The 27,678-nt window shown below is 37.9% G+C and overlaps 1 protein-coding gene across 2 annotated transcripts in view; it reads left to right on the plus strand.

Annotated features, from left to right (window-relative positions):
- The window catches only part of TFB1M (transcription factor B1, mitochondrial), a 60,042-nt gene that overhangs the window by 10,050 nt on the left and 22,314 nt on the right, over window positions 1-27,678 (plus strand). For both annotated transcript variants that reach the window (XM_060167265.1, XM_060167264.1), the window contains exons 3-5: window positions 7,110-7,218; window positions 8,568-8,719; window positions 16,271-16,390. In XM_060167265.1, the coding sequence (XP_060023248.1) occupies window positions 7,110-7,218; window positions 8,568-8,719; window positions 16,271-16,390 (381 nt within the window). The remainder of the gene's footprint in view (window positions 1-7,109; window positions 7,219-8,567; window positions 8,720-16,270; window positions 16,391-27,678) is intronic.

Here is a 27,678-nt window from a genome sequence, read left to right on the forward strand (position 1 = left end):
GCATAAACATTTAGGATTGTTATATCTTTGTTATGGATTGGCTTCTTTATCATTTTGAAATGAACTTCCTGATCCCTGGTGATATTCTTGCCTCTGAAATCTACATTGTCTGATATTAATATAGCCATTCCGTCTTTCTTTTGATTAGTGTTAGAATGGTATATCTTTTCCACCCTTTTTACCTATTTCTGTTTTTATATTTTAAGTGTGTTTCTCAGAGGCAAGTGTGTAGTGGATCTTGCATTTTTCCCACCACTCTGGCCATCTCTGCCTTATGTATTAGTTTTCTATTGCTGCTGTAACAAATTACCACAAATTCAGTAGCTTAAAATGACAAATTTTTATCTTACAGTTCTGGGTGTCAGAAGTCTAAAAGCAGGGTCAGCAGGGCTGTATTCTGCTGGAGGCTTCAGGGGAGAATGTTTCCTTGCCTTTTTCAGCTTCTAGAGGCCACCTGCCATCATTAGCTCATGTACCTCTCGCTTCTACATCTCTACTATTGCCTCTAATCCTCCTGCCTCTCATCACCTTTGTGATTACATTGGGCCCACTTGGATAATTTAGGCTTATTTCCCCATCTCAAGATATTTTTTTTTTTTTGTGGTACGCGGGCCTCTCACTGTTGTGGCCTCTCCCGTTGTGGAGCACAGGCTCCGGACCCGCAGGCTCAGCGGCCATGGCTCACGGGCCCAACCGCTCCGTGGCATGTGGGATCCTCCCGGGCCGGGACATGAACCCGTGTCCCCTGCATCGGCAGGCGGACTCTCAACCACTGCGCCACCAGGGAAGCCCTGCTGTCATTCTTATCTTTGCTTCTGTCTTTTTTCTCTGGCTGTTTTTAAGATTTTTTTCTTTATCACTGGTTTTGAGCATTTTCATCATGATGTGCCTTGGTGTCATTTTCTTCATGTTTCTTGCACGTTGGGCAGTGAGAGCTTCTTGGATCTGCAGGTTTTCCTGCACTTCCTGTTGTCCAGTGTCTGAATATTATTGCCTCAACTATTTTGTCCGTTTCTCATTTAAGACAAAAGAATGTATCTGGTCTCCTATATTTCATCTCGACCAGAGTAAGAAGCTCTAGGAGTCTTCCTAACCGTTAAGTTATGTGTTTATTTCATGGAATTTTGGAGATAGTAAGGCATTGATTATTGTTAGTATTACCTCTGGGATTTTATAGTAGGTAAATAGAGTGATTATTTCTTGATAGGCAAAGTAGAGAGTTCATGGCATTGAGAATCAAATAGGCTGATGTTCAAATATCATATATGTCACTCACTAGCTTTGTGACCCTGAGCTTGCCTTTGAACCTTTTGTAGCTTCAGCTTTCTCATCTGCAGCATGGGAATGATAGTTATCTTTTGTGGTTATTACAAGGATAGATAGAAATTTATGTAAAGAGCCAGGCCTATTGCCAGTAGTCAATAAACGGTTGCTATTATAATTATTCTCCTTCCCTGTCGTCTTGTAAAGGGACATATAAAGTAATCTAGTCATCCTGACAAAAGGAGCTGTTTTTAATCAGAGGTAGTAGAATTTTGAAATTCTTTCATTGCTAGCAAATTTTAAATAAGGAGGACTTTCTGTTGTGATAATTACATACTTTACACATGTAAGTTATTTGATATAGCTATAACCATAGTTAATCATAACATAGACAGCACTCAACCAATTAGCAAAAGGTGACTTACAGCCAAAGTGATTTCCTAGTCCACTGTAAGTCGTAAGTACAGAGATCAATGCTAGAAGCAGACCCACTGACAAGAGCAAGAAGTAACAATTATTACTGTGGCAGAAAAGCTATAAAAAGCAAGTATAAAACTGAAAAAAAGCACAGCACTAAGGGATCATAACCATTGAGGCCTTTGCTCTCCAGGCAACAGTGACCCAAGTCATCAAGAAAAGGGTGAAATTGGGTGCATTGTTCGTGGGTTAGGAAGAGAATTGTGCAATACAGTTTAGAAAGATTTCCACCTGTATGTTTCTGTTTAAGAAATGTTAACACCTAAAGGAGTTACATTGGTTGAATAGAAAATTTATTAAATCAAACATCTAGTTCCTTGATGAGTCTGAGTAAGTGAGTTTCTACTGTACATGTTCTGGTCCTGTTTAAAAAGCAAAGCAGGCTGACTTTTTGAAATCATGCTGTAATCTTCACCCTTAGAAAAGTCATTTGTAACATTATCTTAAATTCCTTTTGAATAATAGCATTAGTCTTTTCTCTGTGTTCTATATAATAAAACAAACTTTTTTTCACCTATTGTGTTTCATACTATAGATTCATTATCATATAGTTTGCCTAACAGTTTTGTCCAGCCCTTATTTCAACAGTGTTTGGTTCCTACTTTGTGGCAAGTTAGAAGGAAGGTAATATCACTGGGCTGGGTAATTAATCTTTAGCCCACTGTACAGTGTTGGCTGCCATGAGCCCCTCACCATGAGAAGGTGGCATAAAACATACCAAATGGCTATTTAATACAGGTTTTCTCAAGGAATTGGTAATTGGGCATAAGTACCTTATTATAATTGGGTATAAGTTCTTTCCTCATCAAATTAGATCACCAGCAAACTATCTAGTTAGACCATAGCTGCTTGCCCCCCACAGAAAGCATTCACTAAGACCTTGACTTGTTAGAGGAGAGAGATTTTTCGGTGACCATGTGAAGAATACTTTTGCATTTGTTTTCTCACTTTTATTAAAGGCATTCTCTGTTTGTTCCCTGTACCCTTTACAGAACTTAATACCAGAAAAACACATGATCTCTTGGAAACTGGGTATAATTACTTCCAACACTGAGTGAAAATGATATAATTCAGTATGTCAGCTGTGAGATCTAACATCTCCAGGATTGTCACGATGTAAAGCTCTCACGATTTACATGCATGTTTCTCCTGTCGTGGTTTGGGTTTCTTTCTTCTTTTACAGCCTTATTTAATGAATATTTTTTACTCAAAGCTTACTCATGCCTCATTTTGGAAGAATATAGGATTGGAAACTAAAATAAAAATGATAGAATAATTTGAGTGTCTGTATAAATACCCATTTGGCTGTAATCAAGTGTGTGCATTCATAGTCAGCTGTGCCTTTGAGCACATCATGAGGCAACACGTCCAATGTTTGAAGTGTTATTCTTGAAGGGTCGTAATAGTGATCTTTCCCACCCCTTCGTCATTCCCCAAACATCATTATGATGATGAAAACATTTTCCTCTATTAGTGGTTAGTTAGAAGGTCTTTCTGTGTCGTTGCTGAATATCATCAGGTGTTGAAATGGCTGCTGTCTGTAATCATACTGTCGTTTCAGTTTGTATAGCATTTTCTTTTTTTTGGCCTCCATAATTGCTTCAGGGCCTTGCCATAAAACTGAACACCAGCATTCATTCCTTCTGCAGTGGGGAGTGGGAAAGGGGAAGATTAAGCTACAGAGTGGTCCTGGAAAAGGTGGACCTTTTAAAGAACAGGACGACTTGCTGTTTCACTGACTGACACTTAAGCCTGAATGGGAGTACAAAAAAAAAAAGCAACTTTAAACTTAGAAAAGGAAGGTGAATGTGTATTATATCAGGTTTCTGGTATGCAGCTGTGTGTGTCAAGGTGGAAAAAATTAACATTTCAAACTTGGTTGAGTTATCAGAGCATGTAAATTAATGCCAAAAAGCCAGATTTACATTGTTTTAATCTTAATTACTGATTACTTCATTACTTTCTGTATATTGACATGTGAAACATAAGCTTTTAGTTCTGCCTCTTCGTTTTTGGTATGCTTATTTGTTTTAATTATGTGAAGCATAATTATAGAAAAAAATTTTAAGTTCTTCATTGACGGCAAATGCTATCATTAAATACACAGTTTTTATACAGTAAGAACCTGTCCCATAGAGAGCTATCTCCTTTTTTATTTTTATGGTATATTGAGGTTATTATATTTTCTAAGATTAATTGTCTGGAACTCATCAGATTAAGTTTTAGCAAATCATGGTAACTTAAAATAATCTGTAAGTACCTTAATATCAGAGGTGTGCAATTATTTTTGCTGAACTACCATGGCTAAATGTATCAAAGCAGATGATTCCCAGACTTAAAATGTTTAGCCCCTAATTAGTATATGCATTTCAGCTATGCATTTCTCAACTTCTAATTGATTTATCAGTGAAATAAATCTTTGCAAGTTTCTGGACCCTACAAATTTTGGGAGCCCCAAATCTCACAGGCTAGGAGAGGAGTATTCCAGCTTCACAGAAAACTGAATGCCATTTGAGCATTCACTTATTCATTCACTTATCAAATATAATGAAGCACTACTATGTACTGTTGCAGCTGCAGGGGATATTAAGGTAGATAAGAAACAGGTGCCCTTAAGGGACCTATGTTGTTGCAGGGAAAAGAAACTTAAATATACATAATTGTAATACACAGTGCTCTAAAGAAGCATGTGCAAGGCACGTTGTTGCCCCAAAGGTGTAAGTGATCTACAACTGGGTGCCCTGGTCCATGTCTCCTCTCTGGCTTCTGTGGTGGTGCTCTCGTCCTTCCTCAGTTGCCTCAGTTAGTGAAGAGGAGAGTTAGGAAAATTAGTTAGCTTTAATTGAGCTAGAGAAGAAGGTCCAAGGGATGCTCAGGGCAAAAGTTCCTTGAATTAGAGCCAAGATTCTCTGAGCTCCCTGAGCTGAGATTTAATGTGGGTAGAGGGTTACCTCTTCCTTTGTGACCTACTTTAGATGTGTTTGTTTTCATCGATTTTAGTCACTCCTGCATGTTGAGCTTTATAAGCTCAGGGATTGCATCTGTTTTTTTTGTTGTTGTTTGTTTTTTAACTAAGGACTTAAAGAATCAAGTTTTGTGTTGGGTCCAGGGCACTTAACACAATGCAAATTTATAGATGGCTTAGCTGTAAGGCTCTTTTTAGTTAGGTGCCAGCACTTCAGTATTGTAAGGGCATTTCTTAAGATGTGATGTGAAGATGGATGAGATGGAGGAAAAAAAAAAGATTAAGGAAAGAGTACGTTTTTCCTTTATTTATTTTTCTTTTTTACTCAGAAAAACTGAAGGAAGAGGAAGGAAAACAAATAGTGGAAGGTAGAAATAGGCTGGGAGGTAGCTTTTGTTAAAACATGCAGGGTGGGCTTCCCTGGTGGCGCAGTGGTTGAGAGTCCGCCTGCCGATGCAGGGGACACGGGTTCGTGCCCCGGTCCGGGAAGATCCCACATGCTGTGGAGCAGCTGGGCCCGTGAGCCATGGCTGCTGAGCCTGCGCGTCCGGAGCCTGTGCTCCGCAGTGGGAGAGGCCACAACGGTGAGAGGCCCGCGTACCACCAAAAAAAAAAAAAAAAAAAAACCCATACAGGGTAATTCATTAGGTTGCAAGTGCCTGTGGATCAGAAGTACTTTAGGGGTACTCTGGTCAAGGAAGTGATTCAGACTCTGCCACGGACAGCTTGGTGACAACACATGACTTTCTGCTTGTTTGCCTCTAGTCGTCGATTAAGTTAAAGATCTTGGTAATATGTAGAATCCTTTGTATATATTTAGGCTACAAAGATTTAGTTGAATTAAGTCCATCTCTCCTATGATTTGCTCCTAATTAATTCTCAGTATTTCATTATAATGTCCTTAGTCTCTAATTTATTTTTTTATCAATAATTTTTAATTGAAATATAGTTGGCTTACAATGTTGTGTTAATTTCTGTTGTACGGCAAACTGATTCGGTTATACATATATATACATTCTTTTTTTATATTATTTTCCATTATGGTTTATCATAGGATATTGAATATAGTTCCCTGCTACACAGTAGGACCTTGGTGTTTATCCATCCTACATATAATAGTTTGAATCTGCTAACCCCAAACTCCCAATCCTTCCATTCCCCACTCCCCCTTCCTCCCTTGGCAACCACCAGTCTGTTCTCTATGTCCGTGATTCTGTTTGTTTCAAGATAGGTTCATTTGTGTCATATTTTAGATTCTACATGTGTTATCATATGCTGTTTGTCTTTTTCTTTCTGACTTCACTTAGTATGATAATCTCTAGTTGCATCAGTGTTGCTGCAAATGGCATTATTTCGTTCTTTTTTGTGGCTGAGTAATATTCCATTGTATATATGTACCACATCTTCTTTATCCATTCATCTGTCAATGGACATTTAGGTTGTTTCCATGTCTTGGCTATTGTGAATAGTGCCACTATGAACATTAGGGTGCATGTATCTTTTTGAATTATAGTTTTGTCTGACTATATGCTCAGGAGTGGGATTGCTGGGTCATATGGTAATTCTATTTTTAGTTTTCTAAGGAACCTCCATACTGTTTTCCACAGTGACTACACCAACTTACATTCCCACCAACAGTGTAGGAGGGTTCCCTTTTCTCTACACCCTCTCCAGCGTTTGTTATTTGTAGACTTTTTAATGATGGCCATTCTGACCGGTGTGAGGTGGTACCTCATTGCAGTTTTGATTTGCATTTCTCTGATGAGCAGTGTTGAACACCTCTTCATGTGCCTATTGGCCATCTGTATGTGTTCTTTGGAGAAATGTCTGTTTAGGTCTTCTGCCCATTTTTTGATTGGGTTTTTTTGTTGTTGTTGAGTTGTATGAGCTGTTTGTATATTTTGGAAATTAAGCCCTTATGGGTCACATCGTTTGCAAATATTTTCTCCCATTCTGTAGGTTGTATTGTTTATGGTTTCCTCTGCTGTGCAAAAGCTTGTAAGTTTGATTAGGTCCCATTTGTTTATTTTTGGTTTTATTTCTGTTGCCTTGGGAGACTGCTTAGTCTGTAATTTGAAAAGACAGGTAAGAGTTGAGTTTTTGCTAAATCTGTACAGAAATACAAGTCATTCTGCGGGTCAGAATTAAGATAATGTATTATTTGTGATGTTATAAGCTATTGTTATACTAGTATCTGCCACTATCCCCAGTCATTCTTATGTGTTGAAAGTCAAACACCACAGTTGCCTGTTGCAGTGGACACAGCATGCTATTAGTTCATTAATGATCATTCTTAGTCTGGCTTTTCAGATTTATTTAACGATGCACAGACTTGAAGAAAAAAATTAGTTCTACTCTTCTCCAAAGTGTATGAGCTCATTTTATTGACCTTTTTGTAAACTAGATGCTTTCTGATGCAGCACCTGGAAAACTGAGAATTGTCCATGGAGATGTCTTGACATTTAAGATAGAAAATGCTTTTCCAGAAAGTCTCAAAAGACAGTGGGAGGACGGTAAGTGACTTTGGGTTGGTTTTCTTATTTTCTTTGGTAATTATTTAGATCACAAATATTTATGTTATTTATTATACATTATAAATGTTTATTATATATTTATATTAAAAATTAAATGACTAGAATTAAATAGGTAATGCGCATTGCAGTTTTTTTCTGCTTTTCCACTTTGTTCCAAAGTAAGATAAAGTAATTTGATTTTATAATTCTAATTTATTTACCCGATATTTTTCAAATATTTTGGGTCCTGTTCAAATAAACTTTCTATTTTTATGATACCATGTAAGGATGGAATGAACTATAAAGTGTTTGTTACTTTTTCCAAGTGGTGAAAAAAGAAGTGTTTTAGTGAACCAAGCTGTACCCACACCTTTCTAACTTTATTTCCATTGTCTTTCACATTCAGTGACTAACCAAGGTGCTCTTCATTCACAGACAGTGTTTACTGGGTACCTGCTACGTGCCAGCTCCTTGGAATACATAGATAAATGGGGTGTGTTTCTTGCCCATAAAACCCCTCAGAACACCTGGAGGAGCGGTTCTGGCATGCCCCCACGGCTGCCCCCCTTGTCTCTGGCCGCTGCACGCCAGGCTCCCACTGTCCTCTTCTCGGCACCAGCCTTCCGGTTTCTGCCTGCCCAGCCCGTCACAGACACAGTGACAACCGACCTAACTGCCTGCTTCAATCCATCTCAAGTTCCCTGGCATTAATCTGACTGTTACTCTCTTCTAGACTATTTCTCTGCTCCTGTCATCCTGATACCAGGCGCTCCTATTCCTCCTTTTACATTGTTGGGAGCTTTCTCTAAGTATTCTTTGCTGGTGGTTATTTTTCCAGCCACATCTTACATGTTGTTTCTGAGCTGGGGGGGGAGGGGTGGAATCTGCTGTTCTCATGCAGCAGGTTTGCCTGGATTACTCCTCCCCTGTGGTTTCACTTACCATGTATATACTGCACACACTTAATCTTCACGTCCAGCCTGTATCCCCTGCCTAGGTATCTGACAGCTTCATCTGGGTGCCCCATAGGAACTTTGACCTCATCATGTCCAAAGCAAATGATCTTTTCCCTCAAACCAGTTCTTTTTCATATTTTTCCTAAGCCAAAACCTGAAGACTTTGACTGAATAGTAATTAGGTAGGATTTTTTTTCCTTGATAATTCAAAGCGGATTGTGAGAAAACATTGCTTCTGAAGAATAAATGGACTGGAAAATACTCAGCCATATCTTTTTGTATATTTTTGTTTGATGCTGTTAATATCCAGTTTGATTTTACTCTTAGCTGAAATTGTATTCAGAATATATTGATGAAATAATCATTCCAAGTTTTTTTTCTTATGCCAACCAGATCCTCCAAATGTACATATTATTGGAAATCTGCCTTTTAGTGTATCAACTCCACTGATTATCAAATGGCTTGAAAACGTTTCTCATAGAAATGGACCTTTTGCTTATGGCAGAACCCAGATGACTTTGACTTTTCAAAAGGAAGTGGCAGAGGTAAGTTTTAACTTTTTCTGGCTATTTTATTATGTGATCAAATTACCAAATAAAACAAAAAGAATGTGATAATTTGGAGTTGAGAAAGGGAAGGGGGCTGCATGTCTTATTATTCAATAGATAGACTTAGATTCAGCTAATAAGCCTGCTAGGCATTCCCATGGCTGGAGTGTTCCAAGTTTCTCTCTCTAGAAGATAAACCCTCAGGGCAGATGAGAGCAGTTTTTGAAGTGCAGAGGTTTAAGGAGTGAATCTGCAGACTATAAGCATTTTTTTTAAAATTTCATTATGACATATAAATACAAAAGAGTATATAACGTATATGCATGGCTTTGTGTATGTATGGCTTAATAAAAAGAACATATGAATCTCTGCCACCCAAGTCAAGTCAATAATTAAATTATAAACATCTTTGACACCCTCTTGTATACCTCATTCTGATTACATCTCCTGTCCCCCACCTGCTACCAAGATAATCTATACCATGAGTTTGTGAATTATTATTCCCTGCATAGTTTATCGCGTAGATTCTTATCTGTAGAATTAATATACTTTAGTTTTGTCCATTTTTTAACTTTATACAGGTGGGTTCATACAACCTGTATTCTTTTTATCCTGATCTGCTCATGTTCATTGCTGTAGTTTATTTGTACAGCTATTTACTACCCACTGTTTGACTATTTATCTGTCATTTATCTGTCCATATTCCTGTTTTGGGACCCTGCATTAGTTTCAGTGTTTCATTATCACAAACAGCTGTCATGAACGTTCCTATTTTGATGTCAACTGGTGCACATAGGCAAGATTTATTTAGGGTATAAACCTGAAAGTGGCAATGCTGGATCATTCTGCAGCTTTAAATTTACCACTCTTTTCTGCAGTGTCTAATCCGTTGTTAATTTTACTCAGTTTATTTTTCATTTCAGATATTGTATTTTTATCTCTAAAAGTTTCATTTGAGTCTTATTATATCTTCCCTTTCTCTCATTATGTTCATGCTTTCCTCGGCATCCTTATGCATATGTATAATATCTGTAATAGCTATTTTAAGATCTTTGCCTACTAATTTCATTACCTCTGTCATTTCTGTACTGTTTTACCAGCTGACTTTGCCCACCCTCTTTGCTATGGGTCCCATTTTTCCGCTTCTTTGCAAGCCTGATAATTTTTGACAAGATACTGGATATTCTGAGGTTTTTGGTTTTTTAATGTTGGGGATGCTTCTGGCATCTAGTGGATAGAGGTTAGGGATGATGATAAACATCCTTCAGTACACAGGACAGTCCCCCACAGCAAAGAATTACTCAGCACTAACCAGCCCAAAATGTCAATAACGCCACAGTTGGAAAAACTTTGTTTTAGATTATTTGGCTATAAAATCCATCACAAAAATTAGGACCCTTTTGTGTTTGTTAGAAACTCTAAGATGACATCCTCTTTTTCCTAAGGTCCTAGTCGTCTCCTCCTCGTGACTCTGTTAATTCTCTTCTGTTGGTTTGAATTGAGGCCATGCTAATAGTTCTTCTTATTTTCTCAACTTTTGGATTTGTCCTTGGTTTTTCTTTCTCAGCTGACATGATTATTACGGTATTTCTGTTCTTCAGTAACACAATAGAAATGCAAAATACTATGTACTCTGATTCTTTGGGGGGAAAGAGCAAAGGAACAGAGGCTGAAGAGGTGGGATAACATTTTCAATGACTCAGTGTCAGTTGTGCTTATTAATAATAGTGTTGCTTCCACTTAACCGTATGCAATTATTTTTCTTTAACAAAAAGTTGATTTTAGTATTAATATTGAGAAGAGTTTATATTGAGTCTGTAATTAACGGAGTGCTTTAGAAGTGTAGATAACACTGCTCCTCTGATTTTTGCAAGTGAAAGTTTCAATGGGAGACTAAGCAGCGTTCTCTTATGTAACCTCTGTTTGTTCTTGACACTGTCATGTTTGTAATTTTGTATTTAGCCACAGAAAGCACTTTTAAACATTTGCTTGCTTGGCTTTGTGAGTTACAGAACAGAAACGAGCGTGTTCCTCTTAAGACTACAGGGTGTAAATTTAAGAATTCAGCTCACACATTACGAGGCGTGTAGACAGTTTAAAGTTAACAGCTCATAAAGTAGAATCAGACTGTGTAGCAATAAATGAGACCTTAACAAATCTCATAGATGATGAAACTGAGGTTCCGAGTAGTTTAACGTCTTCCACAGGTTGTGGAGCTAGTTACAGGGAAAGCTGAACTTGAACACAGGTCATATGTTTTCTGCTGAAGTCACGATGTTCACGTTCTTTCTGTGGCCAGACGTGTGGTCTCTTCTTTCTGGGTCCAGCATCAGCCTCTTCATCTCCTGCCATCTCCAGGGCACCCTGGCTGGTGAATGGTCACATCCCTGGCGGGGAGGAAATCATCTCTCCATTAATTATCTAGTTCTCATCGTCCCTGGTGTTTGGCGGTGCAGCTTCTCAAGTATAAGCCTAATTTTTCTATTTGTACTTACAATTACTTTAGATGAATAGGAAAATAAATAACACTGTCCTTGTGAATTCTTGGACCCGTTGTTTTTCTTATATTCAATCAGAATTTTTTAAAAGCTTAAGGGTTAAGAGTTTTTCTTTTTACTGAAAAATTACCTGGTTTGATTCCCTGGGCTGTTGCTTTTCAAATCTATCCTGTGATGGAGTTTGAATTTTCATAGCTTTACCTGTAATACATCTATCAAAGAAACATCAATTCATGTTTGAATGGTTGATTGACCGTTTAACTCTTTTGCTAGCGTTTAATGCAATCTTTTTGCAGAGCTTTCTGGTTTGTGGCTTGAATTTTTCCTTAATAAATTAGGGACAGGTATGTGTGCTGCTTTCTTCTAAGTTATAAGATACGATTCACATATTTTCATCTCCACAGCCTGTGTGTGTATTTGCTACAAAGATTGGATGGATTACGTTGGATAGGTGTCTATCAGGACACCCCTTCCCCTGGCATAACTGGATACATAGCACTCTAGGTGAAATATATTGTACTTAAATGTGTCTTTATAGCAAATTAGCTTACCGTCCATGCCTCCCTGGTTTGCTTTTTGGTTAAAGTGATTTTTAAATTCTCTTCAGTGGGAACACACCTTTCAGATGTAAAGTAAAATACTGGAAGAAAATCCAGGATGAGATCATTTAAGTCTGGGCATTTCTTTTGGTTTATTTTCTAATTTGGTGATTATGTTCATGCTGCATTTTAGTTTTACACAACTGCTTTGAATGGTGCCAGTTTGCACAATGCATTTTAAAAATTTTGAATCTTATGCCAGTGGTAAAGTTCCTTTTTCCTTTATAAAGAGCTAGAAATATTTTTGACCATTTGATCCATAAGCTTATTCTTTAACTTAAATCTGTACTTCCATTATTTGTCTTTGTTTTTGATATTTGCATGAGAATATGTACAGTTCTCGGCTTTACATTTTAGAAGGGAAGAATTTATTTTGTTATATACACTGTAGCAACTCATCACTTGTCTTAACTTGACTTCCCGGTAATTTTAACTGTCCAAATACAGACAAGAGCCAGGTAATCTAAAGTAAAAAGGGTTGAGATGAGGGATGGCTTCTAAGTAACAAAATATGCTACAAAATCTACGGTTAACTTTGCCCATAGGAAATTTTCTCAGCATCTCAGATGAAAGCCTATTTTTAAATCTTACCTAAGGCAAAGCTTTTACAAGCCAAATTATGTGGTGTTCATGCCCACAGCTGGTTAGAAGCAGCAAAGTAAAAGGGACTATTAGAGTTTGACACGTGACAGTGAAGCAGGAAAGAGAAACACCCAGCACAGTAAATATATTGGGTTGGCCAAAAGATTCCTTCGGTTTTTAAGTAAAAATAAAAGACACATTTTTCGTTTTTACCAAGAACTTTATTGAACAATGTACTCCACTACCTTCTGCCATTTTTCAGGCAACTTCACAATTCCATCTTCCCAAAACTTTTTATCTTTTTGAGCAAAGAACTGTTCCAGGTGCCTTTTACAGTCTTCCAAGGAATTGAAATTTTTTCCATTAAGAGAATTTTGTAAAGACTGAAGTAATCGGAAATCCAAAGGTGCAATGCCTGGTGAATATGGCGGAGGAATCAGAACTTCCCAGCCAAGCTGTAACGGTTTTTGCCTGGTCATCAGAGAAACATGTGGTCTTGCATTGTCCTGATGGAAGATTATGCATTTTCTGTTGACTAGTTCCAGACGCTTTTCATTGAGCGCTGCTTTCAGTTGGTCTAACTGGGAGCAGTACATGTTGGAATTAATCGTCTAGTTTTCTGGAAGGAGCTCACAGTAGAGGACTCCCTTCCATTCCCACCATGTACACGACATCACCTTCGTTGGATGAAGATCAGCCTTTGGAGTGGTGATGGTTCATTTCGTTTGCCCCACAATCTCTTCCTTTCCACATTATTGTGCAGTATCTACGTTTCATCACCCACCACAATTTGTTTTAAAAACGGAGCATTTTCATTACATTTAAATAGAGAACCGCATGCGGAAATACAGTCAAGGTTTTTTTCACTTAACTTATGTGGTACCCAAACAACAAAGCGTTGAATATAACCAAGTTGATGCAAATGATTTTCAGCACTTCATTTGTATATGTTGAGTTTGTTGGCTAGCTCCTGGGTGGTATAATGTTGAGTTCTCAATTAATTTCTCGATTTGATCGCTATCAGCTTCAGCTGGTCTACCTGACCGTGGAGCATCGTTCAGCGAGAAATCTCCAGCACGAAACTTCACAGACCACTTTTGACACATTCGATCAGTCACAGCACCTTCTCCATACACTGGCACAAATCTTTTTTTTGCGTTTCAGTTCCGTTTTTACCTTTCTTGAAATAATAAAGCATAATATTTAGAAAATGTCGCTTTTTTTTCTTGAATCTCCAATATTAAAATGGCTACACAAAAATTTACCAATTTTGATAAGGTTTTTTCAGTGCACACTGATATGACAGCTCTCACAATCTAACAAATCTGTTTCGAATGTAGTTAAAGACAGCTGAGTGCTACTAGAGCCGTCTTGCGGGGGGGCGGTGGGGGGGGACAAATGAACTTTTTGGCCAACCCAGTGACTCAAAAAGCGCTCCGTCTTTGACTGTTTAGTAGTACGGCACAGCACAGGCATACCTGGCCCCAGGATTATTCCAGTAATTGTTGGTATTTGTAATGTTGACTCTATCATTCAAAAGAGATTTAGAATGTCCAGGGAGTTCTAAGAACGTAGAGAAGCAGGCTACATTTTAGAAGAATAAGTATGCCTAATTGTTTTATCCACCACTCAGCTTTGTCCAATCTTAATATACTGCCATATTTTTCATATATTTTTAAGAAATAAAATAGATATGTTTGGAGCCCTCTTCTATCCCCCTTTTCCCTCCTATGAATTGAACTGTCTTAAAATTGATATCATGCCCATGAACATGTTTTGCTTGCTCTACAGATATAGATAGATAGATATACACATGCACATAGAGAGTAAACAATAAGAAATAATCTTTTGAAGTTATTGTGTGAGTGGAGTCATACTGTACATATTTTCTGTCAGTTATTGTTTACTCTGTTTGGGACTTACGTTGGTGTCTCTTGTTATTCGCTGTAACTATTGTTTAGCATTCCATTGTCAGAATTACCACAGTTTATTCACCTGTGATGGGCCTTTATGTTTTTCCACTTTTTTTTGCATACTACATATAATGTTGCAGTGAGTATCCCTGTACATATCTCCCTGTGAAGCAGGTCTCTAGGATATATTCATAGAGGTAGACCTAGAGGATCATAAGGGTTTACCCAACTTTAGCTTTGCCATATATATTGCCAGATCATAGGCCACAGTGCTTGTGCCAATTTCGCATCTCACTAGCGGCACATGGGAATTCCTGCTGCTCCGTATTGTTGCCAGTATTAGGTTCTGTCAGGTTCTTTTTCTGTTGTTTAAATTTTGTTCATTTCATGAATATGAAACTATCTCATATGGTTTTAATGTGCAGGTCCCTAATCTGTAATTTACTTACGCATAGTTTATGGTTATGGTTCATTGGGGTTGCTCTTACTGTATTTCTCATCATATTTTCTGTTAATTGTTTATCTTTTGATTATGGAGCTATAGGAGTTTCTTCTGAGCACTAATCCTTTGTCAGATATCAGTTTCAAATACCTTGTCTCAGTCTGTGCCTTACCTTTATAGTGTTTTTATTACACAGAAGTTTTTAATTTAAATAGAACAAAATGCATCAGTCTTTTCTTGCTTCTGCTTTTTCATTAAGAAATTCTTCCTTACCATGGGGGTCATAGATATTTACTTATAAAAATTAAAAATTTTTCACTTCCTGTTAATTCACTTGGAATTTATTTTTGGTTGTGATGTGAGATATGGACCTCCATTGTCCTCCTTGTAGATTCCTGTTTACACCAGTATTGCTGAAGGATCCTTCCTTTTCCCACTGGCAGCTGCTACCTCACATCTGTCACAGTTCACATGTCCACATGTGCTTGGGTCTCTTTCTAAGGTTTTTGTTCCATTGGTCTGTCTGTACCTCTAGCAATACCGTACTGCCTTAATTTTGATATCTGGCAAGGCGAGTCCCCCCCACCTCATCTCCACACAGCAGCCCCTGCCCCCTGTTCCCCCAGTTCCTGATGTTCTTCAGGAGTATCCTGGCTGTCTTGGCTTTTTGCTTTTTTATATGAAATTTATATGGAATTTAAAGTTCTTTCTAAAAATCCTTTTGGGTTATTGGTTGAAATTGTATTTATGAGTTAATTTGAATATACGTAATGTTAAAATAAAAATGTTTGGGGCTTCCCTGGTGGCGCAGTGGTTGAGAGTCCGCCTGCCGTTGCAGGGTACACGGGTTCGTGCCCTGGTCCGGGAAGATCCCACATGCCGCAGAGCGGCTGGGTCCGTGAGCCATGGCCGCCGAGCCTGCGCGTCCGGAGCCTGTGCTCCGCAACGGGAGAGGCCACAACAGTGAGAAGCCCGCGTACCGCAAAAAAAAAAAAAAAAAATGTTTGGGTGCTTAAGAGAATAAATTCCTAGTTTTTTGTAAAAATTAGTTGCAAAAACAGCCAATTATTCTTCAATAGTTCTGAATAGTCAAGGTTTTATTACATTTAAGTAAAGAAAAGCACACCACTGAAAATGTTCATGCAGATATTGGGGTAGTTCATAAAATTAAAGCATCTTTAGTTCTTCATTATTCTTGCTAACTTTTTCATTTATCAGTACTTATTGATTACTTGTTTCATACAGTGTCTTCTACATAATATAACAGTGGTTTGAAAATCCCAGCAGCCAGTGGTAGGGAAGTTTTCTTATATGACTTTTTTGAGTGCACTGTATATGATATAATTCACGCTTCTTAGATGTACCTCAGTTAGTACTGGAGGAAAATATTCTCCATGTTGGCTTTGTATCATGTCAGATAGCCTATGCTTTTAAAATTTATCTCAGAAAATCTACCTAGTGTTCATAGATAATGAATGAATTACTTGCTAAAATTCCTTTGTGTCCTTGTGCAGAGACTTACAGCCAGTACAGGAAGCAAGCAGCGTAGTCGCCTCTCCATCATGGCCCAGTACCTCTGCGACGTTCAGCACATCTTGACAATCCCAGGTCAGGCTTTCATCCCCAAACCGGAGGTGAGTTTCTTTTTGTTTGTTTTAGCATACCAGAATTAGGATTTTAATTGTAATCTTTGCTCCTGTGAGGATATGTCATAGGAAATTATCTCTAGAATCTGACCTTATATGCACACCGTACCACACCTTTTTCTTTACCTCTCCTAAATGAGAACCATAAACATCACAGTATGAATAGTTCTTATTCTAATTTTTCTTCTCCTTCTATAGTGTGACCAAATGTCTAGGTTTATCCATGTTGCCCTGGTGGTGCTATTATCATTATTATTATTATCCCCTTTTACCCATAAAAGTATCCCAGTATTTAAGATGAGTTATATGGTCACCCAATACTCAAAAAAAGAAATCAGTATTTCTTTGTGATTTCTGATGGAGACTTCTAACTAAAGTTACATCAAACATTATCTGTTTATTTTTACTGAAATATATTTAACATTGTATAAATTTAAGGTATACAACATGTTAACTTGGTACATTTATATATTGTAATGTAGTTGCCATTGTAGCAATAATTGGCACCTCTATCTTATTACATAATTATCCTTTCTTTTTGATAGTTGAAATAATTAAGTTCTAGTCTCTTAGCAAGTTTTATTATAATACAATATTGTTTATATTTACTGTGCATTATATCTCTAGGGTTTATTTACGACTCATTGTAAGTTTGTACCTTTAAACAGCTTCCTGTCCCCCCCTCCCCTGATAACCACCATTTCACAAGTCTGGCTTTTTAAAATTCCACATGTAAGTGATAACATACAGTACTTGTCTTTCTGTCTGACTTATCTCACTTAGCATAATGTGCTCAAGGTCCAGCTGTGTTGTCACAGATTGTTGTGTTGTCAGGGTGTCCTCCTTTCTTATGACTGAATAATATTCCATAATATATGTATATAAAATATACACCACATTTTCTTTATCCATTCTTCTATCGATGGACATTTAGGTTAGCTTCCCTGTCTGGCTATTGTACATAATGCTGCAATGAATACAGAGGTGCATGTATCTTTTTGAGTTAGTGGTTTCATTTTCTTCAGATAAATACCCAGAAGTTGAATTGCTGGATCATATGGTAGATCTGTTTTTAATTTTGCCAGGATACTCCATACCATTTTCCGTAGTGGCTGCACCAACTTACATTCCCACCAGCAGTGCACAAGGGTTCCCTTTTCTCCACATCCTCACCAGCACTTACCTCTTACCTTCTTGATGGCCATTCTAACAGGTGTGAGGTGATATCTCATTGTGGTTTTCATTAGTATTGCCCTGATGATTAGTGATGTCGAGCATTTTTTCATGTACCTGTTGGCCATTATGTTATCTTCTTTGGAAAAAAGTCTATTTAGTTTTTCTGCCCATCTTTTAATCAGATTATTTGGGGTTTTGTTGTTATTGAGTAGTAGGAGTTCTTTTTATATTTTGGGTGTTAACTCCTTATCCAGTATATGATTTGTAAAAATTTTTTCTCATTCTGTAGTTTGTCTTTTCATTTTGTGAAGTGTTACTTTTGCTATGCAGAAGCTCTTAAGTTTGTGGTCCCTTCTGTTGATTTTTGCTTTTGTTCTATGTGTTTTTGTTGTTATATCCAAAAAAAATCATTGCCAGGACCAAGTGGAGGAGTTTACTTCCTACTGTTTTTTTCTGGGAGTTGTGTAGTGTCAGGTCTTGTGTTTAAGTGTTTGATCCTAGAAAGGAGTCCAGTTTCACTGCGTGTGTTTATCCGGTTTTCCCAACACCATTCATTGAAGAAACTATGTTTTCCCTATTGGGTGCTCTTGGCTCCCTTGTCAAATATTAGTTGATTATATAAGCAAGGGTTTAATTCTGGGCTCCCTATCCTGTTCATTGGTCTATGTGTCTGTTTTTGTGCCAGTAACATTACTGTTTTTTGTTTTGTTCTGTTTTGTTTTTACTGTAGCTTTGTAGTATAGTTTGTAATCGGGAAGTATGATATCTCAGAAAGTGTGATACCTCCAGCTTTGTTTTCTTCCTCAGTATTAGCTTTGGCTATTCAGGGACATCTGTGGTTCCATACAAATTTTAGAATTCTTTTTTCTATTTCTGTAAAGAATGACATTGGTATTTTCATGGGGATTGCATTGAATCTATAGATGGCTTTGGGTAGGATGGACATTGTAATAATATTCATTTTTCAAATCCATGAATATAAGATGTCTTTCCATTTGTGTTTTCTTTGATATCTTTCAGCAAAGTCTTGTAGTTTTCACTGTACAGATCTTTCACTTCTTGATTAAATTTATTCCTAAGTATTTTATTGTTTTTGATGCTATTGTGAATGAATAGTTTTATTTCTTTTCAGATGTTTCATCCTTAGTATATAGAAATGCAGTTGATTTCTGTATGTTGATTTTTGTGTCTTGCAACTTTACTTAAATTGTTGATTACTTCCAGGAATTTTTTGGTTGAGTCTTTGGGATTTTCTATGTACAAAATCATATCATCTGCAAATAGTGACAGTTTTACTTCTTCTTTCCCGATTTGGATGCCTTTTCTTTGTCTTGTCTAATCAGTCTAGCTAGGACTTTCAATATTCTTAAATAAATAAGAGTGGTGATAGTGGGCATCCTTGTCTTGTTCCTAATCTTAGAGGAAGAGCTTTCAGGTTTTCTCCACTGAGTATAATGTTAGTTGTGCATTTGTTGTTTGTGGTCTTTATTCTGTGGAACTATGTTCCTTCTATATCCAATCTACTGAAAGTTTTCATCAGGAAAGGTTGTTGTAATTGTCAAATGCTTTTTCTGCATCTAGTAAGGTGATCATGTGACTTTTATCTTTCATTTTATTAGTGTGATGTATTACATGTTTTGATTTGTGTATGTTGAACCATCCTTACATCTCAGGGATAAATCCCACTTGGTCATGGTGCATGATTCTTTTTATGTGTTCTTGAATTTGGCTTACTAATATTTTGTTGAGAATTTTTGCATATGTATTCATTAGGGGTATTGGTCTATAGTTTCCTTGTGGTATCCTTATCTGGCTTTGGTTTCAAAGTAATGCTGGCCTCAGAATGAATTTGGAAGTATTCCCTCCTCCTCTGTTTTTGGAAGAGTTTGAGAGGATTGGTGTTAATTCTTCTTTGAATGGTAGAATTTTCAAGTGAAGACATCTGGTCCTGGGGTTTTCTGTTTTGGGAGGTTTTTGATTACTGATTTAACCTCTTTGCTCACTATTGGTCTGTTCAGATTTTGTTTCTTCGTGATTCAGTCTTGATAGGTTGTGTGTTTCTAAGAACTTATCCATTTCCTCTAGGTTGTCTAATTTGTTGGCATACAGTTTTTCATAATAGTCTTGTATGGTTCTGTGTATTTCTGTAGTCTCAGTTGTAATGTCTCCTTTTTCGTTTCTAATTTTATTTGAGTCTTCTCTCTTTATCTTAGTCTGGCTAAAGGTTTGTCAATTTTTTTAATCTTTTCAAAGAACCAGCTTTTGGGTTTGTTGATTCTTTCTATTGTTTTTCTGGGCTTCATTTCATTTATTTCCAGTCTGATCTTTATTATTTCCTTTCTTCTGCTAGCTTTGTTCTTTTTCTAATTCCTCGAGGTATAAAGTTAGGTTATTTGAGATCTTTCTGATTTCTTAATATATGCATTTATTGCTGTAAACTTCTCAGAACTGCTTTTGCTGCATTCCATAGGTTTTAATATGTTGTATTTTCATTTGTTATTTGAGATAATTTTTTATTTCTCTTTTGATTTCTTCTCTGACCCATTGGTTGTTCAGAAGTGTGTTTAGTTTCCACGTATTTTTAGATCTTCCAGCTTTCCTCTTGCTGATTTCTAGTTTTATACCATTGTGGTCAGAAAAGATAGTTGGTGTGATTTTCATCTTCTTTAATTTTCTGAGATTTGTCTCATGCCCTGTCATATGATCTATACTTGAAAACGTTCCATGTGCCCTCGAGAAGGATGTGTATTTTGCTCCTGTTGAGTGGAATGTTCTTTATATGTTTACGTCCATTTGCTCTAGAGTATGGTTTCCAACATTTCCTTGTTGATTTTCTGTCTGGATGATCTGTCCATTGCTGACAGTGGCATATTATTGCATTGTTGTCTATTTCTCCCTTTGGATATGTTAGTACAGTAAGTCCCCTACATACGAATGAGTTCCATTCCGAGAGTGTGTCCTTAAGTCCAATTTTTCCTAAGTCCAACAAAGCCTAGGTACCCAACTAACACAATCGGCTCTATAGTACTGTACTGTAATAGGTTTATAATACTTTTCACACAAATAATACATTAAAAAACCCACAAAAATTTTAAAAAACACTTTTAATCTTACAGTACAGTACCTTGAAAAGTACAGTAGTACAGCACAACAGCTGGCATACAGGGGCACGTTCACATCTTTGAAAGTTCACAACTTGAAGGTTTGTATGTAGGGGACTTACTGTATTTGCTTAATATATTTCAGTGCTCCAATGTTGAGTGTATATGTATTTACCATTATTATATCAATATCTTCAAGATGTATTGACCCTTTTATCATTACATAACAACCTTGTTTGTCACTTGTTATTTTTTGGCTTGAAGTCTATTTTGTCTGATACAAGTGTGGCTCTACCCAGTTTCTTTTGGTTTCCACTTCCATTCCTTCACTTTGAGCCTATGTGTGTCTTTAGAGCCGAAGTGAGCTTCCTGTAGGCAGCATACAGTTGGGTTTTGGTTTTTTAATCCATGCAGTCATTGTGTACCTTTTGATTGGTGAATGCAGTCCACTTATATTTAGAGTGGTTATTGACATACAAGGGTTTACTGCTGCCATCTTACCATTTGCCTTCTGGTTGTTTTGTATCACCATTGTTTCTTTTGCCTCTCTGTTTCTGTCTGCCTTTCTAATGTGGTGGGTTTCCATGGTCACTTGCTCAGTCTTCCCTTTTTTATCTTTCATGACTCTACTATCGAGTTTGGCTTTGTGGTTGCCATGTGGCTTACGTAAAACATCTCAGAAACAAAACACTTCTTTTTATGCTGATAGCACCTTATCTTTGTCTATAAAGTTTCCACCCTTTCACTCTTCCTCTTTTATATCTTCGATATCTCACTTTTTATGCTGTGGATTCACAGAGAAATTGTAATAGCTGTAGTTATCCTTAATATTCTTTTCCTTAAGCCTTTATGCTATAATTGTGGTTAACACACCATTCTAATATAAAGTTTTCTAATTCTGACTGTTTTTCACCTTTGCAAGAGTATTGTGCACTTTCTTTTGTTGCTTTAATGTCATTATTAGTGTCTTTTTATTTTAGCTTGAAGAATTCCTTTTCAGCATTTCTTGCAAGGCAGGTCTAGTGGTGAACTCCCTCACTTTGTGTTTGTCTGGGAAAGCCTTTACTTGTTCATTATACTTGAAGGATAACTTTGCTGGATAAAGTATTCTTGGCTGGCAGTTTTTATCTTTCAACACTTTGAATATGTCATTCCATTCTCTCCTGGCCTGTAGTGTTTCTGCTGAGAAATCTGCTGATAGCCTAGTGGGGGTTCCTTTGTAGGTTACTTTCCTCCCCTCCCCCCCTCCCCCCCCCACCGCCCCCTGCTGCCTTTAAGATTCTTTCTCTATCATTGATTTTTGACAGTTTCATTATAATGTATCTTGGGTAAGGTCTTTTTACATTGAGGTGATAGGATATTCTATTAGCTTCTTGGACATGTATGCTTAATTCTTTCCCCAGGTTTGAGAAGTTCTCAGCAATTAATTCTCTAAATACATTCTCTGCTCTCTTCTCCTTTAGGAAGACCGATTATTCTTATATTTGTTTTTCTCATCATATCTGATAGCTTTCCTAGGATTTCTTCACTTTTTAAAAACCTTAGTTCTCACCCCTGAGTCATTTCTAAATTCCTGTCTTCCAAGTTGCTAATTCTTTCTTTGGTCTGATCTGCCCTATTTCTTAAGCTCTCCAATGTATTTTTCATATCATTCATTGAATTCTTCAGCTCCAGAATTTGGTTCTTTTTTAAAATTTCAATCTCTCTGGTAAAGAACTCCTTTTTACTCATTTTATTCCTGAGTTCATCGAATTGCCTTTCTGAATTTATTTGTAGCTCACTGAATTTCATCGTAACAGCTATTCTGAATTCTTTGTAAGTTAGATTACAATATTCTGTGCCTTTGAGTTTAGTTACTGGAGAATTATCATTTTCTTTTTGTGAATACCATATTACCAGTTTTTCATCGTGTTTGATGAATTGTGCCTCTGCCATCTCATTTGAAGTAGCACACAGTTTTACTTTTGTTAAAATAAGACTGGCAAATAGAAACCCTTCTTTTGTTTTCCAGAAGGTGGCGCTATAGCTCAAGTTTTTGGTTTCTCTTGACCTGATCTGGCTTTGGGGCTGCACTCTGAAGGGGGTGTTAAAAAAAAAAAAAAAGTTCGGCAGAAAAAGTCGGTGGCAGAGCGGCGGAAGGTTTTGGCTTAGCACCTGAGGCTCTGAGTGCTCACAGCCCAGTAGGGACGGTCCTCAAGTGGGGGTCCGCCCAGAGGTCCATGGCAGACCCCTTGCTGAAATCCCAAGGCAGACAGCAGAGAACAGCACCTTCCATGCACTCTGTTATTCCTGTCTGCCTCTTTCCCTTTCCTCTCCCTCGTCCCAGTCATGGAGGTCCCTCCTCAGAAATCCAGATGCTGCTGGAGAGAAGCAGGTCCATCTAGTTGCGATCTGTGCAGCCAGGAGGTCGGTTACTCGCCCCTTTCTCTTTCCACCTCTGTGAAGCGAGGTCACCACTGTCCTGGTGAAAGCCCAGCACGTTGCTGTGTCGCTCTAGGGAAGGAGGGGGGCTCACTCCTCAGTTCCTCCTTCTCAGCTCCACGCTTGTCTTTATCACGCTCCGGTGGCGTGCCTGGTTCTCCCTCTGTTTGTCTGGACGTCTGCAAGTTCTCTGTCTCCCTGAGCGTCTGCTGCGGTTTTCAGTCGCCAGTTTCACTTCCCCCCACCCCACCCCCATCAAGGTGCTGGGTGTGGGGCAGGCTTACTGCCTTCCTGGGGTCCACAGTCCCCTTCCCGGTCCTGTCTGTCTACTTCCTGAAGCACAGGTGGGTGGAAATCTCCTGGTTGGTCCGGTGTAACGTGCAGAGGCACTTTTTTCTGTTCGGTTATGAATGATGAATTGTATATAAAAGGGGAGAGAAAGAGAGACAAGTCATGCTGCCAGGATGCTGATGTCGCTGTAAAGATCCGAACATATTATATTTATCATGATTTTTCCCCCATTTTTTTGAGAGACTTTGTTTTGACAGTATTACTTGTGATCAGTCATCTGTGGAAAACTAGTTGGATATTAAACTAGACTCTGACTATTATATGCTAATCACAGAAGAGTAAGTGCTAATTACAGAAACCAGGCTTCTCTGACAAAAGTACAAATCAGTAAGCCAGTGTCTAGTTTAGCAAAAGCACTGCTGGATGAGTTACTACAGGACGTGTGCTCTAAAAACTTATTTATTTCTTCATTGAAGATATCCTGAGCCCCAGCCGCATGAAAAGCCCTAGCTGGGCAGAGAGGGGGTGGTGACAGGAGCGGTAGCCCAGTCAGACATCTGCCTTCAGGGAGCGCACAGCTAGCGAGGGACAGCTTTCTTCTTGCTGAAACTCTCAAGTCTTGCAAAGTTTCCCTTACGTTGTTTGACATTCACTAATATAAGTAGATATCGTGAAAAAATCATGTGGTTTTTAGATTTAGGTATAGACGTAAGTTATAGATTTAGAATGGAGCCCCTGACCAATAGCGTTTGACCTGTTTGTACAAATTGAACCGTGATCTGAGGCATCTCCATGGCCTTTGCTGCCACCTTCCACGTCCTCTGCCATGTTGTCAACCACAGTTAGCCACGCTTTCGGGTGACTTTAGGAATTCAGTCCATCTTCCACTTTTATAACAGACTTAATTGTCAGCTTTTTCTAAATCAAGGTCAGTATTACCTCCCTTCAGCATCTCAAGCTTTCAGATATTGTAAATGACTTCTTCCAAAATAATAGATCCTTATTAGATCCTAGACAGAACTTAATGATTGGAGATATAGATCATGATCAGATTTAACCCAGTGGTGCTCTCAGGGATATTTTTATCCTAGAATAGGTGGCCATTGTAATAAAGAAAACCAAGTCACCATATAGCCTTCTCTCTTCTCGTAGTGCGTATATATATGTGTATATAGCTTTTTCAGTAGTATAAGAGCCAGTTATATCAGAAACCACTGTCTTCACTTTTAGGCTTTTAAAGTTATGGTGATTGCTGTAATCCAGAATCTTTAGACATCTACATTTTACCAGGGGTTTCTCAGGGTAGATATTAGAATATTTTTAGTGGAAAGTTTCTAACTCTTTGTTTTAGTTACCTAGTTGAGAGTAATTGATGGTGTTTAGAGGTTATTGTCAACTTTATCTTTGATTTAGGGACAAGATCCACATATTATTTATCCACAAAAGTTAAAGTACTTTTCCTCCAGGATTAAGGTCTTATGAAACTATTATTCGTTAAAAAGCTAACTATGTCTTTGATTCTCTTTTTATTGAGGATGTTTGCTTTTTGGCAAATTAAACATACTCATAGCAGTTTTCTGTATGTGCTTTTCATCATGTTGTAAATACTACATGCAGAGGATTTATTTTTAATCCAGGAAAGCAGTTTTCAAAGAGGAGAGAGAATGTATTATGATAAAGGAAAACAATAAATCAAATGATTAAATTTTAGTTGTAAAAGAATATGCTGCTGCTCTGAAGTAGTTTTACCATATTAGGGCAAATCAGGAATGCTCTGAGGAAAGCCAGAAAATATTTGACTGATAGTTACATTGAGCAAATCTTTAAAAATTCATTTTCTTAAGTAAGAATGGGGAAGAGTTCGTACAGAGATGATAAAAATAACAGTACAAGGGTGTCCCTCTGGCTAATCCCTTTTAAACGCAAGAAGAGAAAGTCATAAGCATAACACAGGTAAAATATGCCCAGAAGAAATTTACTAAACTTCAGTGCTTGTTCTCAACCAAAACTCTAAGAATAGATACGGAGAACTTCCTGTGTGATATAACAAGAAGGGCTTATTTATAACCATCTTAGGAGTTTTCCTGTGAGAATCGGTTAACCCTTCTAATTATCAGTCTTTAAATTAACTTAATCAAGCTTTAATGGCAGAACTCTCACAGCTGTGGAGCTGTTACAACTACACCCTGCTCCTAAGTAGTTGAGCTCAATTCTTGCCAGATTCTTCCCTCTCATTAACTTCTCTAGGCCAGTCCCCAAAGTTTGAACCCCAAATTCTTTTCTATTTACAGAAAACACAGCCTCTTAGGTTCTTAAAATTAGACTAACTGGTCTACTCTGATGTTTCGTAAACTACTAGAGTTTGTAATATATGGATTTTTAAGTTAGAATTTTTAAAATTTTGTATTTTAATTTCACTGTTGAGTTCATAAAATTATTTTACCAATTAGAAAACAAAATGTCTCTTTTGCAGTGCAGATTCACAGTTGAAAAATGCTTCCATGAGAACGTAAGACTTGTTTCTGAAGTTTCTCAAGCTGGCATCTGAAGACCCCTGAGAATTCATATATTTCTGGGGTTTCACAGTAATTTTTATTTCAACTAGTCTGCACATTACAGTCGGCCCTCCGTATCCACGGGTTCCACGTTGGTGGATTCAGCCAACACCCAGATTAAAAATAGTCAAGAAAAACAAATTCCAGGATGTTCCAAAAAGCAAAACTTGAATTTGCCAAATATAGGACAACTATTTATTTACATACCATTTACATTGTATTAGGTATTATAAGTAATCTAGAGATGATTGAAAGTATACGGGAGGATGTGTGTGGGTTCTGTGCAAATGCTATGCCACCTTATATAAGGGTTCTGTGCAAATGCTATGTGTGTGGGTTCTGTGCAAATGCTATGCCACCTTATATAAGGGTTCTGTGCAAATGCTATGCCACCTTATATAAGTGTCCTCTGATTTTGGTATGTGTAGGGTTCCTGGAACCAATCCCCCACAGATACTGAGGGACAACCATACTCAAGTGTGAGAAGTCCTGAGCCATTAGCTAGTCCCTCAAAATTCTATGTCATCTTTTTTCTTTTATAAATTGTGGTCATGGGTCTGGTGATTTAACATCCTTCCCACACCACTGTCCTGTACCCCAACCTCGTAGAAAAGTCACTTAGATACAATCTGAGAATTGCAACCGGCTCTTCTGATTGATACAACAGAGGCAGTACACAGCAGTGGAAGAACTAGAAGTACTTTGAAGTCAGCTGGGCCTCCTGGAATTCCAGCGCTCCTAGTTAGGAGAACTTGGTCATGTTAATAAGCTGATAAGTTAATAATACATCAGATTGGGGCAATAATGCCACCCTTGAAGGATTGTTGGTGAGGAATAGAAATAATCAATATACGGTGCTAACAGGAGTACCTCACACAGGGAGGCAGTCAGTGAAAGGTAGAGCTTACTGTTATGATTATAAACAAATATTTATGGACTAAGTTGTTATATCCTGATACAATAATGTGGATTATAACTTTTAAGACATACATATAACTTATATATAGTTTTGCCTGTTTAGAAGTATGGCACATGGAGCAAGCAACTCCCAAACATGGTACAGATTTAAAGCATAAGTTGTGTCAATTCAATCTTAGATGAATTAATGATGCTACACCTGTGACATAAAGAAAAGGTCAGCACTTTGGGGCATCCACGCATGACCTTTGAGAACAGCATCTTAGAAGCTTTCAGCTACGAGCCCCCAGCTATTGAGGCCTCGACCTCTGGTCAAATAAGCTTAGTAAGTGGATGGGTCCACATAAGAAACAGCCATTTTTCATGCTTTTGTGTTTTTTGAATCTGATACTGAGGCTGTTACTTCTGTCTGTTACCCTGTATTTGAAAATCCTTTGGACCTAAGGTCAGAAGACTAATATTTTTCTGCTTAACTAATACTCTTTTGTATTTGGTCTGGCTTCCTAGAAGCAGAGATTGGGGTAAGGATTTTCGGGAAACTGATGTATTGAGGAGACTCTGAAGAGGAGGAGTGAGGGAAGCAGGCCAAGGCAGGGCAAAAGCTAAGCAAGGGTGTTGTTGCGCTTGGAGACGCAGCTTCAGCCTGGTCCCACGGGGGTCCCAGGGTAAGGTCTGAAGCGGGGCGCTGGGGCACAAACGGCCCCACAGGTTTTGTCCTCCCTCGAGGCAAGGGGTGGCTGTTGTACCATTGTCAGTCGATCTGGCTCCTGGCCACCTCCTAGGAACAGTTGGTGCCCTCACCTTGTAGTAGAGG

The sequence above is a fragment of the Lagenorhynchus albirostris genome, chromosome 12 (genome assembly GCF_949774975.1).
Source record: "Lagenorhynchus albirostris chromosome 12, mLagAlb1.1, whole genome shotgun sequence".
In the NCBI taxonomy this organism is placed as follows: Eukaryota; Metazoa; Chordata; class Mammalia; order Artiodactyla; family Delphinidae; genus Lagenorhynchus; species Lagenorhynchus albirostris.